The sequence below is a fragment of the Meleagris gallopavo genome, chromosome 1, assembly GCF_905368555.1.
Source record: "Meleagris gallopavo chromosome 1, MGAL_WU_HG_1.1, whole genome shotgun sequence".
NCBI classification, from domain to species: Eukaryota; Metazoa; Chordata; class Aves; order Galliformes; family Phasianidae; genus Meleagris; species Meleagris gallopavo.
Genome location: NC_139404.1, coordinates 205,495 through 218,264, shown reverse-complemented (window position 1 = coordinate 218,264; position 12,770 = coordinate 205,495). Strand labels below are relative to the sequence as shown.

The 12,770-nt window shown below is 59.8% G+C and overlaps 1 protein-coding gene across 9 annotated transcripts in view; it reads left to right on the top strand.

Moving 5' to 3' along the window:
* The window catches only part of SHANK3 (SH3 and multiple ankyrin repeat domains 3), a 306,860-nt gene that overhangs the window by 129,990 nt on the left and 164,100 nt on the right, over positions 1-12,770 (top strand). For all 9 annotated transcript variants that reach the window (XM_085233682.1, XM_085233821.1, XM_085233499.1 and 6 more), the window contains exon 13: positions 7,812-8,005. In XM_085233682.1, coding sequence (XP_085089808.1) covers positions 7,812-8,005 — 194 coding nt within the window. The remainder of the gene's footprint in view (positions 1-7,811; positions 8,006-12,770) is intronic.

Here is a 12,770-nt window from a genome sequence, read left to right as displayed (position 1 = left end):
GTGCCACGAGGATGCTGCAGGGTGCGGAGCAGCTCTGCTGGAGGAGAGGCTGAGGGCTGGGGCTGCTCAGCCTGGAGCAGAGGGGCTCAGGGGATCCCATCCGTGTACACAAATACCTGAAGGGAGGCTCAGGGGGGATCCCATCTGCACCCATAAATACTTGGAGGGAGGTGTGAGAGGATGGAGCCAGGCTCCTGCCAGTGGTGCCCAGGCAGAAATTAGAACACAGGTTGCTCCTAACGAACATCAGGAAGCATTTCTGTGCTGTGCAGGTGGTGGAGCCCTGGCATGAGGACCCGGAGAGGTATGAGATCTTCCTCCTTGGGGGTCTCCAGAGCCACCCGGATGTGGGGCTGGGCACAGCTCTGCGTGTCCCCACTGGGGCAGAGGTTAAAGCATATGGGCACGGAGGTCCCTGCCAGCCTCAAACAGTCTGTGGCTGAAGGATGAATCTTATCGCCATCTAGAAATATGATGCCTTTCAGTGGATGGCCTCATTCCCAGGCTTTGAGGTCCTGTCTGTGTGCTGATGTCTGCTGGGGAAGTCTTTCATCCTTTCTCTGGCAGCTCTGGGTACTGCAGAAGGTCTCAGAAATAGCCAAACCCTCCAAACCTTTCCAGCTCCTTCAAGGACAGCTGAGCCCTGAAGGGGAGTTGTGCTCAGTGATCCACGTGGATCGCTTCCAACCTGGGCTGTTCTGTGGCTCTGTGGGTGCCTTAACCCACCCCAGAATGGAGGAAACAGCCGTGGTTCCTCCCTGTGTTCCTTCAGCACCGATGTGATACAGCGCAGTGCTCGCTGCCTCCAAAGATCCTTCATTTCTGCCCATGGTTAAGGAATAACCGTTGGTACTTACGTGACAGTCCTGGGAGGTGAAATCACCTCCAGAATGTGCCGTGACCAAATCAGTGTCCCATCCGGGAGTGTGCTTTTGGTACATGAAATCTAGCAGACATCATCGTTGTTTGAAGTCGGCTTCTGTCTCAGAGATCTCCTGGGGGAAAATAGGCAGTGAATGAAATCAAAGAAGCCTGAGGTGACGAGCTGTGGTTTCTTTTGCAGCTCCCAGCTAAACATACCCTGCCCGACTCGGAGTGCAGGGTCGGTTCCCTGCCCATTCCCTCCTCTGAGGATTGGTTGCTCCCCTTTGTGCTGGTGGCCATTCCTGGCACGTCAGGAGGTGGCAGTGGGGTGAGCCCTGTGCCCGTTGCAGACCCCTCTTTGCAGGGCTGGGAGATCCATCCGTGGCTCTTAGAAGTGGTGAAGCTGCTGTTCCCTGGCTGAAGGTGAAATCCTCCCCATCAGAACCCGTCTTTGTCAGCCACACTCACAGTAATGACTTGAAGCTCCAGAGCAGCAAAAACATTTCTTCCAAAGGACACAGAGCGAATGCCATAATCACAGAATCACAGAACGGCCTGGGTTGCAAAGGCCCACAGTGCTCACCTGGTTCCAACCCCCTGCTGTGTGCAGGTCGCCAACCAGCAGCCCAGGCTGCCCAGAGCCACATCCAGCCTGGCCTGGGATGCCTGCAAGGATGGGATGAGCATCCACAGCCTCCTTGGGCAACCTGTTCCAGTGCCTCACCACCCTCTGAATGTTTGGTTGTCACTCAGCTGCTGTCCAAAAGTCCCACACTGTAAGGATTTGGGTTTCCCAATCCTGCATGGCTCACCGTGGGGTCACTCAGTGCTGAGATCCCCACGGCTCTGTGCCACTGTGTGCATCCCCCTGCACAGCTCCGGCTGCAGGAGCTCAGGAGGCTTCCTCCAAGGAAATGATCCCGTGTACCCAGACAGCACTGAGCTGTGTGTGGGAGTGTCCTCAGGGTGATTCTGTGGTTCGGAGCAATAGGAGCAGTTTATAAATCCTTTTGTTCATGGCTGAAATGAGAAGCAGCTCCGGTGCCAAAGACGACTCGCTCTGAAAAGAAAAGAAGAAAATGAACGATCCTACGGTGACTGGGAAGGGCAAACAGATGAACTGCAAAGCTGCCAAGTGCGTTTCGTCCCTGCAGGGTTTGGTTTGTAGTACATTTTGAAAGAGTAGGAAATTCCCCCATGCAAAAATAAAAAAAACCAAAAACAACAACAACAAAAACCTTTCTATATCCTAAAGCAACCAGAAAAAAATCTGATATTCAGCTCTCAAGGGGGAGGAAATTCAGCATCTGTAATAGATACTCTGAAGATAATGTGCAGGGTTCCTTAGTATTGCCTCCAGATGTGCAAAGATGTGGCAAGGCAAAGCATCAGCTGTTCCCAGAGCTCTGGCACCGCTCCTTGGCGTGGGCTCCATCCCTGGTCCTGCTGTGACTGCGGTGCTTCGGCGCATGGAAAACCTCGGCGGTGCTCCCAGCACTGCTGTGCTCCCATCCCTTCCAGAGGGGGGAAAGGAGCAATGCTTTAACCCCGAGGAGCATCCTTCAGCCGGATCTTCCACTGCCCGATGGAAAGGGAGCTCGGTGTGCTGACGGGCGGTGGGCTGAGTGTGAGCCAGCGGTGCGCACAGCTGGCCAAGAAGCCAACGGCATCCCGGCTGGGATCAGGAGCGGTGAGCAGGAGCAGGGAAGTCATCCTGCCCTGTGCTCGGCTCTGCTGAGGCCTCACCTCGAGTGCCGGGTTCGCTTTGGGGCACCTCAGCACAGAAAGGACGCGGAGGGGCTGCAGCGGGGCCAGAGAAGGGCAGCGAGGCTGGGGAAGGGCTTGGAGAAGATGGCCTGCGAGGAGAGACTGAAGGAACGGGGGCTGTTGGGTCTGGGAAGAGGAGGCTGAGGGAGACCTCACTGCTCCCTGCCAGTACCTGAAGGGTGATTGCAGCAGAGTGAGGTCGGTCTCTTCTGACTGGTGACAGGTGACGGGACGAGGGGAAACGGCCTCAAGCTGTGCCAGGGGAGGTTTGGGTTGGATCTCAGGAAAAGCTTCTGTACAGAAAGGGCTGTGAAGCACTGGGATGGGCTGCCCAGTGGTTGAGGTGGTTGAGTCACCAGCCCTGGATGTGTTTAAAACCATCTGGATGTGGTGCTCAGGGCCGTGATTTAGTGGGGGGCTGTTAGGGTTGGGGTAGGATGGTTGGGTCGTGGTTGGACTCGATGATCTTTAAGGTCTTTTCCAACCTGAGCAATTCTATGATTCTGTGATTCTATGATCCTTCGCTGATGGGCCCCGGGGAGCGAAGCAGCCGTCTTTGGTGCTTGGAATCCTGGATGCATTTTGTAGCCACAGACTCAGTGAGGTGGGAAAGGAGCTCTGAGATCCTCAGCCCTGAGCCCAGCCCATCCCCACCCTGCCCTCCAACCATGTCCTCAAGTGCCACATCCCTACGGTCCTCGTGCACACTGAGTGCATCACAGGCAGCTGCTTTCAGTGGGCAGAGCAGGATCAGAGCTCAGCACTGGAGACAAAGGCACACTTCCAGGTTTGCACAACATCAGCCCTGAGCACCACCTCTCTGCAGCAGGACCAGGATAGTGGACAGTGATAGGACCAGAGGAATGGCTTTAAAGTGGGACAGGGGAAGTTTAGGTTGGATATGAGGAGGAAGTTTTTCCCCCAGAGGGTGGTGAGGCACTGGAACAGGTTGCCCAAGGAGGCTGTGGATGCTCATCCCATCCCTGCAGGCATCCGAGGCCAGGCTGGATGTGGCTGTGGGCAGCCTGGGCTGCAGGTTGGCGACCTGCACACAGCAGGGGGTTGGAACTGATAAGCACTGTGGGCCTTTACAACCCAGGCCATCCTATGACCAGCTCTGGGCTCCAGGCTGCAGGCAGGGGATGAGCAAAGCACAGCCAGCTGCAGCTCATGGCTTCCAGAGGGGCTGCTGGCCCCAGGACAGCAAATGCCATCGGGAGGAGTTGGTTCTCAGAGCCGTTGCAGCCCCTGCAGCGGGTGTCAGCTGAGCGGTGCCGTATCCATCATTCCCCAGCTCTGCTCCATGGTTAGTGCTGAGCAACCTGGTTGGCAGCTCGGGTGGATGGATTGCAGACAGAGCACTGCAGGGAGGAAACCCCGCTGTCACCAGGGCAGGATCTCTGTGTGGGGCAGGATCTAATGTGGGGCAGGATCCCAGTGTAGGGCAGGATCTCTGTATAGGGCAGGATCCTATGTAGGGCAGGATTTCTGTATGGGGCAGGATCCCAGTGTAGAGCAGGATCTCTGTATAGGGCAGGATCCCATGTAAGGCAGGATCCCATGTGGGGCAGGATCTCAGTACGGGGCAGGATCCCTCTTGGGGCGGGGTCATATAGTGGGGTAGGATAACAGCATGGGGCAGGATCTCTGTGTGGGGCAGGATCCTGACTTGGGGCAGGATCTCTGCATGGGACATGATCCCAGCATGGGGCAGGACCCCACGTGGAGCAGAATCCCAGCATGGGACACGATCCCTGTATGGGAGAGGATCCCAGTGCGGGGCAGGAAGGCTCAGTCTCTCCTTCCAGCCCCCTGGGGTGGAGGAGGACGCGGGCACAGCGCGCAGCAGAGGCTCCATTATACACCAGGGAACGGAGCAGCTCCTTGGCTGCTTAATAAACACTGCCGCGGTGGTGTTTGTTTTATGCATAACATACAAGGCGTGCTGGCTGCTGTTCAGAAGGAGGTGAAGGATCCAGCGGCGATCTGCTGCTGCACGACCAGGCGGAGAAAGGGAACAAATGCACTCTGTGGGGCACTGGGGTGCCCCATGGCGTGGGGCAGTGGAGCAGGAAGGCGTTGAGGTGCTCCTGTTTGTGCCAGTGGGAGATAAACCGGAGCCGTGAGGCTCTTCTGGCCTTACCCTGTTGGGAACACGGGTGGGAATGTGCCTGGAGTGAGCCCGAACCTGGAGCAGCTGCGTGGCTGACACGGGTCTCCATCAAGCAGGCATTAACATGAAATATGATTAAACTAATTAACATCCCTTAATTGAAATTGAGCCTGCTGAAAAAAAATAAAAATAAAATAGACCAAACAAAAATGGTTGCGTCCTTTGAAACTATTACACAACTTGTTATAAATGTACCTCCGATATAATGGATGGAGGCTGCGGAGACATTTTGACTTAATAACTCCTTAATGATTAAAAAAATGAGTGCGCTGCAAAATCAATATGGCAGATATGAACTGGATTGCAAACCACGTAATTAATGCTTCCTCAATGCAGCTGCTGAAGGGGGGTCACGGGGAATTTGGGCTGTCGTTCTGATCTCATGGTGATCTCTGGTCTCTGTGCCAAGGCCAGCCTTGGTCCGGGGGTACTTTGGAACACAGTCAGTTCAGTGCTGTGGCACTGGGGGAGATGGGGAAGTGGTGGGAGAAGGGAGGTCACAGAAACCCGCAGAACTGTAGGGGTGGGAAGGAGCCGTTGCTTCTCCCCCAGCCCAGCCCCCTCATTGCAGAGCAGAGGGGAGGAGCCCCCACCTTCCTGCCCTGCTGGCTGCGTGCTGTGCGGTGCACCCAGGGTCCCATTGGCCACTTCGGCCATCAGGGCACGCTGCTGGCTCACAGTCACCTTGTGACCTCCTCCCCAGGTGTAAAACCCTGCACTGCCCTTGCTGAACCCCATCGGATTCCTCTGCCCTCAGCTCTCCAAGCCCTGTGTGAGCACACGGTGCTCAGCCCCACAGGTTGGTGTCCGAGATCCCATTGGCACCGGGCACACTTTGCTGTGAGCAGCCTTAATGCTGTGTGTTCTTCGTGCTGCTCGTGACAGTTTCTGAAAGCATAAAGGAGCTCTTCAGGGCTCTGAGCAGGTCTTTAATATCTCTGCATTGACTAAAACATGATACCGGAGTGACATTTAGAAGCATTAGGAGGCAAGGGGAGCTATTTAGTTCTTATTAAGGTGTTTTTTCCCTCGAGGGGCTGCGGTGTGGAGGACGGGGGCTGGGGGTGACCCGGTGCTCAGCAGTGCCTTCTGCTGCCGTATCCGAGCCCTCCTTTCTGCCAACTACGCCCCGAGGGCTGATCCGGGTTGCTCGGTGACCTCCACTTGTGGGGATGTGCGGAGGCGATGGATTTCCCCACTGCATTGGGCGCTCCCTCCACCCGCATCCATAGCCAGGAGTGCTCTGAGCGGCGGTGAGGCTGAAGGTCCCTGCAGGGCCGCTGGGGTGCAGCAGCCCTGGGGCGGCCCCGTTGGGGGTACGGAGCCGTGCAGGGGGAAGATGTGTGCGAAAAACAACGAACAGGGGCTGCAAACCCGGGCCACGGGGCCGCAAGCGCGAGGCGTAGGGCGCAGATATTGGGTACAGGGTTGCAAATTTGAGACAGTGAGCTTCAGGCTTGGGGCAGAGGCTGCAATCATTGAGCGCTGGGCGGCAAGCGTGAAGCAGGGCTGCAGTTTTCGGGCATGGGGCTGCGGGATCGGGCGGGGCTGCGGCGGCGCCGGGCCGTGTCGTGACGGTACCGGAGCAGCACTGAGCACCGCCGGAGCCGGGCAGAGCCCCGCGGCGACGCTGGGGGCCCGGAGCTGCTCCCGGAGCGGGGGTGGCGGCGCGGGAGGCCCCGGTGCGGCCCCGAGCAGAGGGCGATGGCAGCCGCCAGGACCGGGAGCGAAGCCCCGTCCGCGAGGTGCCCCCGGTGCATCCAGCCCCGATCCCCCCCTGGACCGCCCGCATCCGCAGCGCCCCCCGCTGCGCTCCCCCAGGCTGCCCGGCAGAGGCGGCCGCTGGGGGGCGGTGCGGAGTACGGGCCCATCCCCCTCCCATCCCCATCCCCGTCCCATCCACCCCCCTCCCATCCCATCACCGTCCCATCCCTAACCCCATTCCCCTCCCACCCCCATCTCTATCCCATCCCCATCCCATCCAACCCCCTCTCATCCCGTCCCAACACCATCCCCACCCCCACCGCTATCCCATCCCTATCTCCATCCCATCCCTATCTCCATCCCATCCCTATCTTCATCCCATTCCATTCCATCCCATCCCCATCTCCTCCCCCTCCCGTCCCATCCCCACCCGCATCCTCATCCCCCTCCCATTCCCCTCTCTGTCCCATCCTATCCCCATCCCGATCCCATCCCTACTCGCATCCCCATCCATATTCTAATCCTCATTCCCTCCCCATCCTGTCCCATCCCATCCCCATATCCCCATTCCTGTCCCCATCCCCATCCCCACCCCCATCTCTATTCTCATCCCCATCCCCCGTCCCATCCCCATATCTCCATATCTCCATATCACCATATCCCCATATCCCCATATCCCTACCCCATCCCCATCCCATCCTCCCCTCTCCCCCTCCCATCCAAGCTCTATCCCCTCCCCCTTCCATCCTCGTCCTGTCCCCATCCCCATCCCCCCGTCCCCCTCCTGTCCCGTCTCACCCCACCCCATCCCCATCCCCCCCTCCTCCTCCTGTCCCGTCCCACCTCACCCCACCCCATCCAACCCCACCCCACCCCATCCCGTCCCGTCCCATCCCCGTCCCCGTCTTCACCCCCATCCCCTCCCCGTCCCATCCCCATATCCCCACCCCACCCCATCCCGGTGGGCGCGGCGGGGGCGGAGGCGCGGATCCCCGCCCCGCAGGGAGGAGCCGCCTCCGGCGGGCAGCTGCCCCGGGCCATGGTGCGCGCGGCGGCGGCGGCGCGGCGCCGGAGGGAGCGGAGCGGCGCGCGGGGCGGGCGGCGCCGCGCCATGGAGCCGGCGGCGGGCGGCGGCCCCGGAGCCGCAGCCGTTGCCCGCGCCCGGGCGGCGCCGCGGCGGCCGGGGCTGCGCTGAAGCCCCGGAGCCCCCCGCGGCCGCGGCCGCCGCCGTCCCCGCCATGGCGCAGCCCGCGGGCCGCGAGCTGCCGGGCATCAGCACCGTAACGTACGTCTTCGTTTACAGCCCCGGCGGCCCGGCGGGTCCCCCCGGGCCCGGCCCCGGCCCCGAGCCCGCGCCGCACGCCGCGCCCGCCCCGCTGCGCGGCCCCAAACGGAAGCTGTACAGCGCCGTGCCCGGCCGTAAGTTCATCGTGGTGAAGAGCTACGCGCCGCAGGGCGAGGGAGAGATCCAGCTGAACCGGGGAGAAGCCGTCAAGGGTGAGTGCGGCGGGGATGCGGGCGGCGCTGCGGGATGCGGGCGGGGGTCGCGGCGGCGGGAGAGCGCGGCGGAGCGGCGCCGGCGGTGCTTGGCCCCGTGGTTCTGGGGAGGGGATGCGGGGCCGGGCGGGACCCTCGGCGCGGCTGGGGCCGCCGGGCTGCTGCAGGTTGGTGTGCGGGGTCTTGGGGCGACGGTCGGGGACCTGGAGCCCGGGATCGGGGCTCAGCGGCGGAGCCGCGGGGCGTGGATGCGGGCGTCAGGTGTGGTGCCCAGGTGCGGGGCCTCGGAGCCTTGCTGGGTCCCTCCAAGCACCCCAGGCCCTGGCGCTCGGTGGCAGCTCGGTGGCTCGGGCGCTGCGCTCAGTGCTGGGCTGGGAGCCCCAGCGAGTTGGACGGCGCTATGCTGGGGCGCTGCTGGGGTGAGTGGCCCCCATCCAATGCAGTGCCTGAGTACGGGCAGAGAGGAAGCACCGTCCGTGCGGAGCTCCCAGCCGCACAGCCCCGGCGATGCGGAGCTGATGGGAGACGGCGGCTGAGGGGGATGATGGCATTGCCGTTTACATTGGGCAGCTGCTTGGAAACCTGCGGTGGGTCAGGAGTCAGCTTCCAGCAGGTAGCAGCGAGAAGAGGCTTCCTCTGCGAGAACCCAATTGCAGCGTTTCACAGAAAGTTGAAGGATCTTCCTCCTTCTTTCCATCTTCCTGCTCTCGCTGCCGTGGGCTGGAGCTGCTCCCCTGACTGCTCACGTCAGCTCTGATCGGGGCGTCGCAGCTCGGGTGCACGTGGGACCTTCAGGAGTTGTCCTGAGCTGTGCACAGCCCACATGGCAGCGGAGCAGGGGGCTGCAGCTGTGGCTGTAGGTGCGGCGTTTGCTGGAGGAGTCGCTGCAGAGATGGGGCTTTTCCCATCTTCACCCACTGAGCGGTGTTTTCCATCCTGCAATTCTTCATCTCGTCGTGCATTTGCGTTAGGGAGGTGGTCCCACAGCAGCCTGTGGTGATTGCAGCAGAATGTGTCATTCATGAACTCACCTGTTGCTGTTTGCACGTCTCTGAGCATGGGATGTGGCGCTGGAGAGGAGGGCTGGTTGCGTCGCAGCGAGGCTGGGGCTCAACAGGAGGGTCCCATGGTTGCCCTCCGGGAAGGACCTTGGGCAGGGCAGGTGGGCTGTGTGCTGCTGTTGTGTGCTGCTGTTGTGTGCTGCTGTTGTGTGCTGCTGTTGTGTGCTGCTGTTGTGTGCTGCTGTTGTGTGCTGCTGTTGTGTGCTGCTGTTGTGTGCTGCTCTTTTGCTGCTGGTTTATAGCTAGAGGGACATGGAGTCATGAGCAGGCTGTCCTGGTTTTTGCAGGGCGATCGTAGAATCATTCAGGTTGGAAAAGAGCTCTGAGATGCCCAGTCCAACCCCAGCCCATCCCACTGCCCACGTCCCCCAGTGCCACATCCCCGTGGTCACTGAACACCCCCAGGGATGGGGGCTCCCCACCGCCCTGGGCAGCTGTGCAGTGCTGACCGCTCTTTGCAGCACAGCTTCTTCCCAGGCTCCAACCCGACCCTCCCCACGGCACCCTGAGCCCATCCCCTCCCGTCCCATCCCCGTTCCCTGCCGATGGAGACCGACCCCTCCTTCCCTCCGGCCTCCTTTCAGCAGTGGCACAGAGCACTGAGCTCTCCCTGAGCCCCTCTGCCCCATCCCCCATAGGACCTGTAGGACGGCGTGGTACGGTGTGAAGCAGGGCTGCATTCCAAAGCAATTGCTGTAGGTCCTGCAAGAGATCCAGAGGTCCCTGAGCATTTTCTTGTGTTCCACTTAAGGCTGCACCCCATATTAAAAGCAGGTCGGCTCCTGCCAGGTTCCTGCCATGTCCTGGTGTGATGGGGTCGGTCTCGTGCTGGGTTTGTTGCTCTGGATCTTTCTTCTTTGCCATCCCGTCCCCATCCCCGTCCCATCCCCATCCCTATTCTTATCCCCATCCCCTCCTCGTCCCATCCCCATATCCCCACCCCATCCCCATTCCATCCCCATCCCATTTCTTCATGAGCTGTCAGTAGGAATTGGGTTGAAAGCACAGCGCAGGTCAGGAAGCGAGCATGGCAGTGTGCTGTGGCCGTCCTGGTGGCCACTGGGTGACAAAGGGGAGGGTGACAGCAATCGATGTGCACTGTGACCGTCCTGATGGCCATTGGGTGAGCAAGGATAACAATCGATGCTGATATTTCATCCGTAAGGTAGCAAAAGAATGTGCAGAGAGGGGAGTCTTTCCTTGAGCTGCTTGTCCGCTGGTAATGACAAACAAAATGAGGTGTCAGAACCCCAAGCAAGGGGAGAACCGATCGGCACCAGCCTCGGAATGCTGAGGTTGCAGAGAGAAGTGGCTCCTGGCGAGGGGACTCAGGACAGCAACCTGGGAACAAGAAGGGGAAACCAGGAACACGATGAATGCGCCGGTTCTGGATCTCGTTTCTTCACACGTTGTGATCAGGAGGAGTGATTCTCAAGCAACTGTTACTATGTGCACCCAGCAGCAGGTTCTGCTCCGTGGTGCAGTTCTCCCTGCCGTTCTGAGCCGCCCCACGAGGAGGGAACGGCAGCCAGCATTGCTGCTGGTGTTTGTTGGGTGTTACCATGACAGTTCTTAGTTGCACTGGGGGTTTAGAGATGGGGTTATTTTACCTGTGGCTCGGGTTCTCGTAAGGCTGAGTGATCAGTGCTGGTTCCTCTGACTTCCTTCTGCCAGCACACAGCTCTGGGCAGCGGGACCTGGGGTCTTGGTGGGTGAGGGGCTGCTCAGGAGCCATAGAACTGTGGAGTGGTGTGGGTTGGAAGGGCCTCTAAAGACTGTCTGATCCCACACCCACAGCTCCGTCAGTGCTCAGAGCCCCGTCCTCTGACCGTGGGTGTCTGCAGGGATGGGCAGCAGCACCTCTCTGTGCAACTGAGCGTTGCCTCACCTCTCAGCATGAAGCCCTCCCTTACCGGGAGCCTCACACCAACCCAGGAGCTGCCCTTGGGGGCTGCTGAGGTCTCTGCACTGCCGCTCTTATCTGGAGGCAGCTCCGGAACCTTCCATGCTTTGTGCTTCTGCTGATCTGCTCAGATCTTAGAATCGCTCAGGTTGGAGAAGACCCCTAAGATCACAGAGTCTGGCTGTAACAGCACTGCTCCCAACTGCACGGCCACTCGTTGCGGTGCCCCGGCCACAGCAGCACCAGGAGCTGCCTCCGAAGTGCTGCACCACGGCTGCAGGGCTGTCCTGTGCTCACAACCAGCACTCAGTGCTGACTGGTGCTCACCCAGGATCCGTGTGGCCCCGTAGGGCTGCGTGTTCCGTTGGTGGGGCTGGAGAGCAGCACCCACCCCGTGCTGTAGTGTCCCCTGTTTTGAGGTCCCTCTGTTCCCTCCCCGCAGCCCCATCTCTGTGACACCGTTTGGGGCTGGGTGTCTCCATGAGCACCCAGGGCTGCATTGCTTCACTCTCAGTTCCCCAGATCCCTCTGGCTCTCGGGGGCTGGGCTGTATAGGAAAGGACCGCTGGCCCAACACTGGGGTTGAATGGGAGCCGGGGAGGGCGGGTGGGAGCTGGGGGGGCTCTCGGCACCCATTACAGAATCACCAAGGTTGGAAAAGACCTTCAAGATCACCCAGTCCAACCATCCACCCATCACCACTAGCTCTCACTAATTCATGTCCCTCAACACGAAATCCAAACGTTCCTTGAACCTCCAGGGTCGGTGACTCCACCACCTCCCTGTGCAGCCATTCCAGCACCTGACTTCTCTTTTGGAGCAGTAGTATTTCCTAACCTCCAACCTGAATCTCCCCCGGCACAGCTTGAAGCCATTCCCTCTGGTCCTATCGCTGTACCACAGGAGAAGAGGCCGACCCCCAGCTCACTGCAGCCTCCCTGCAGGTAGTTACGGCGAGCAGTAAGGTCTCCCCCGAGCCTCCTCTCCTCCATACTGAACAATCCCAGTTCCTGCAGCTGCTCCTCTCCATTCAGCCCACCGATGCTGGTCGCACTGCGTGGGTCCATCTGGGCTGTGCCGTGGTGGTCGCAGCGCTGGGCTGGCGGTCGTGTTTGGAAGGGAGAAGGGGAAAAGAGTTTTCAGGACCATCGGCTGCTCTTGGAGACCTGGATGCGGGATTTCCTCCTGCTGGAAACTCTGACAAGCGAATGGGGGAGGGAAAGCCTAAGATTGGCTTATGGAGGTTAAAAGGAAATGAATAGAATAAAACCGAAATGTCTTGGGGAGCTGGAAGAATCAATTTTTTGGAAGAAAAAGGGATTTTGTTGCATGTTTGTGCAACTGTGTGGCTGGGCTGGCAGTGCTTGGCCATGCAATTGAAGAAAGGTTGAGGGAACTGGGATTGTTTGGCTTGGGGAAGAGAAGGCTGCATGGAAACCTCATTGTGGCCTTCAGTGCTTGAAGGGAGCGGATAAACAGGAGGGGAACGGCTGTTTGTGAGGGTGGGTGGTGATAGGACCAGGGGAATGGCTTTAATGTGAGACAGGGGAGGTTTGGGTTGGATGTGAGGAGGAAGTTTTTCATGCAGAGGGTGGTGAGGCAGTGGAACAGGTTGCCCAAGGAGGCTGTGGATGCTCATCCCATCCCTGCAGGCATCCGAGGCCAGGCTGGATGTGGCTCTGGGCAGCCTGGGCTGCAGGTTGGCGACCTGCACACAGCAGGGGTTGGAACTGATGGGCGCTGTGGGCCTTTGCAACACAGGCCATTCTATGGTTCTATGCTGGGGGATGAGGCACAGTCC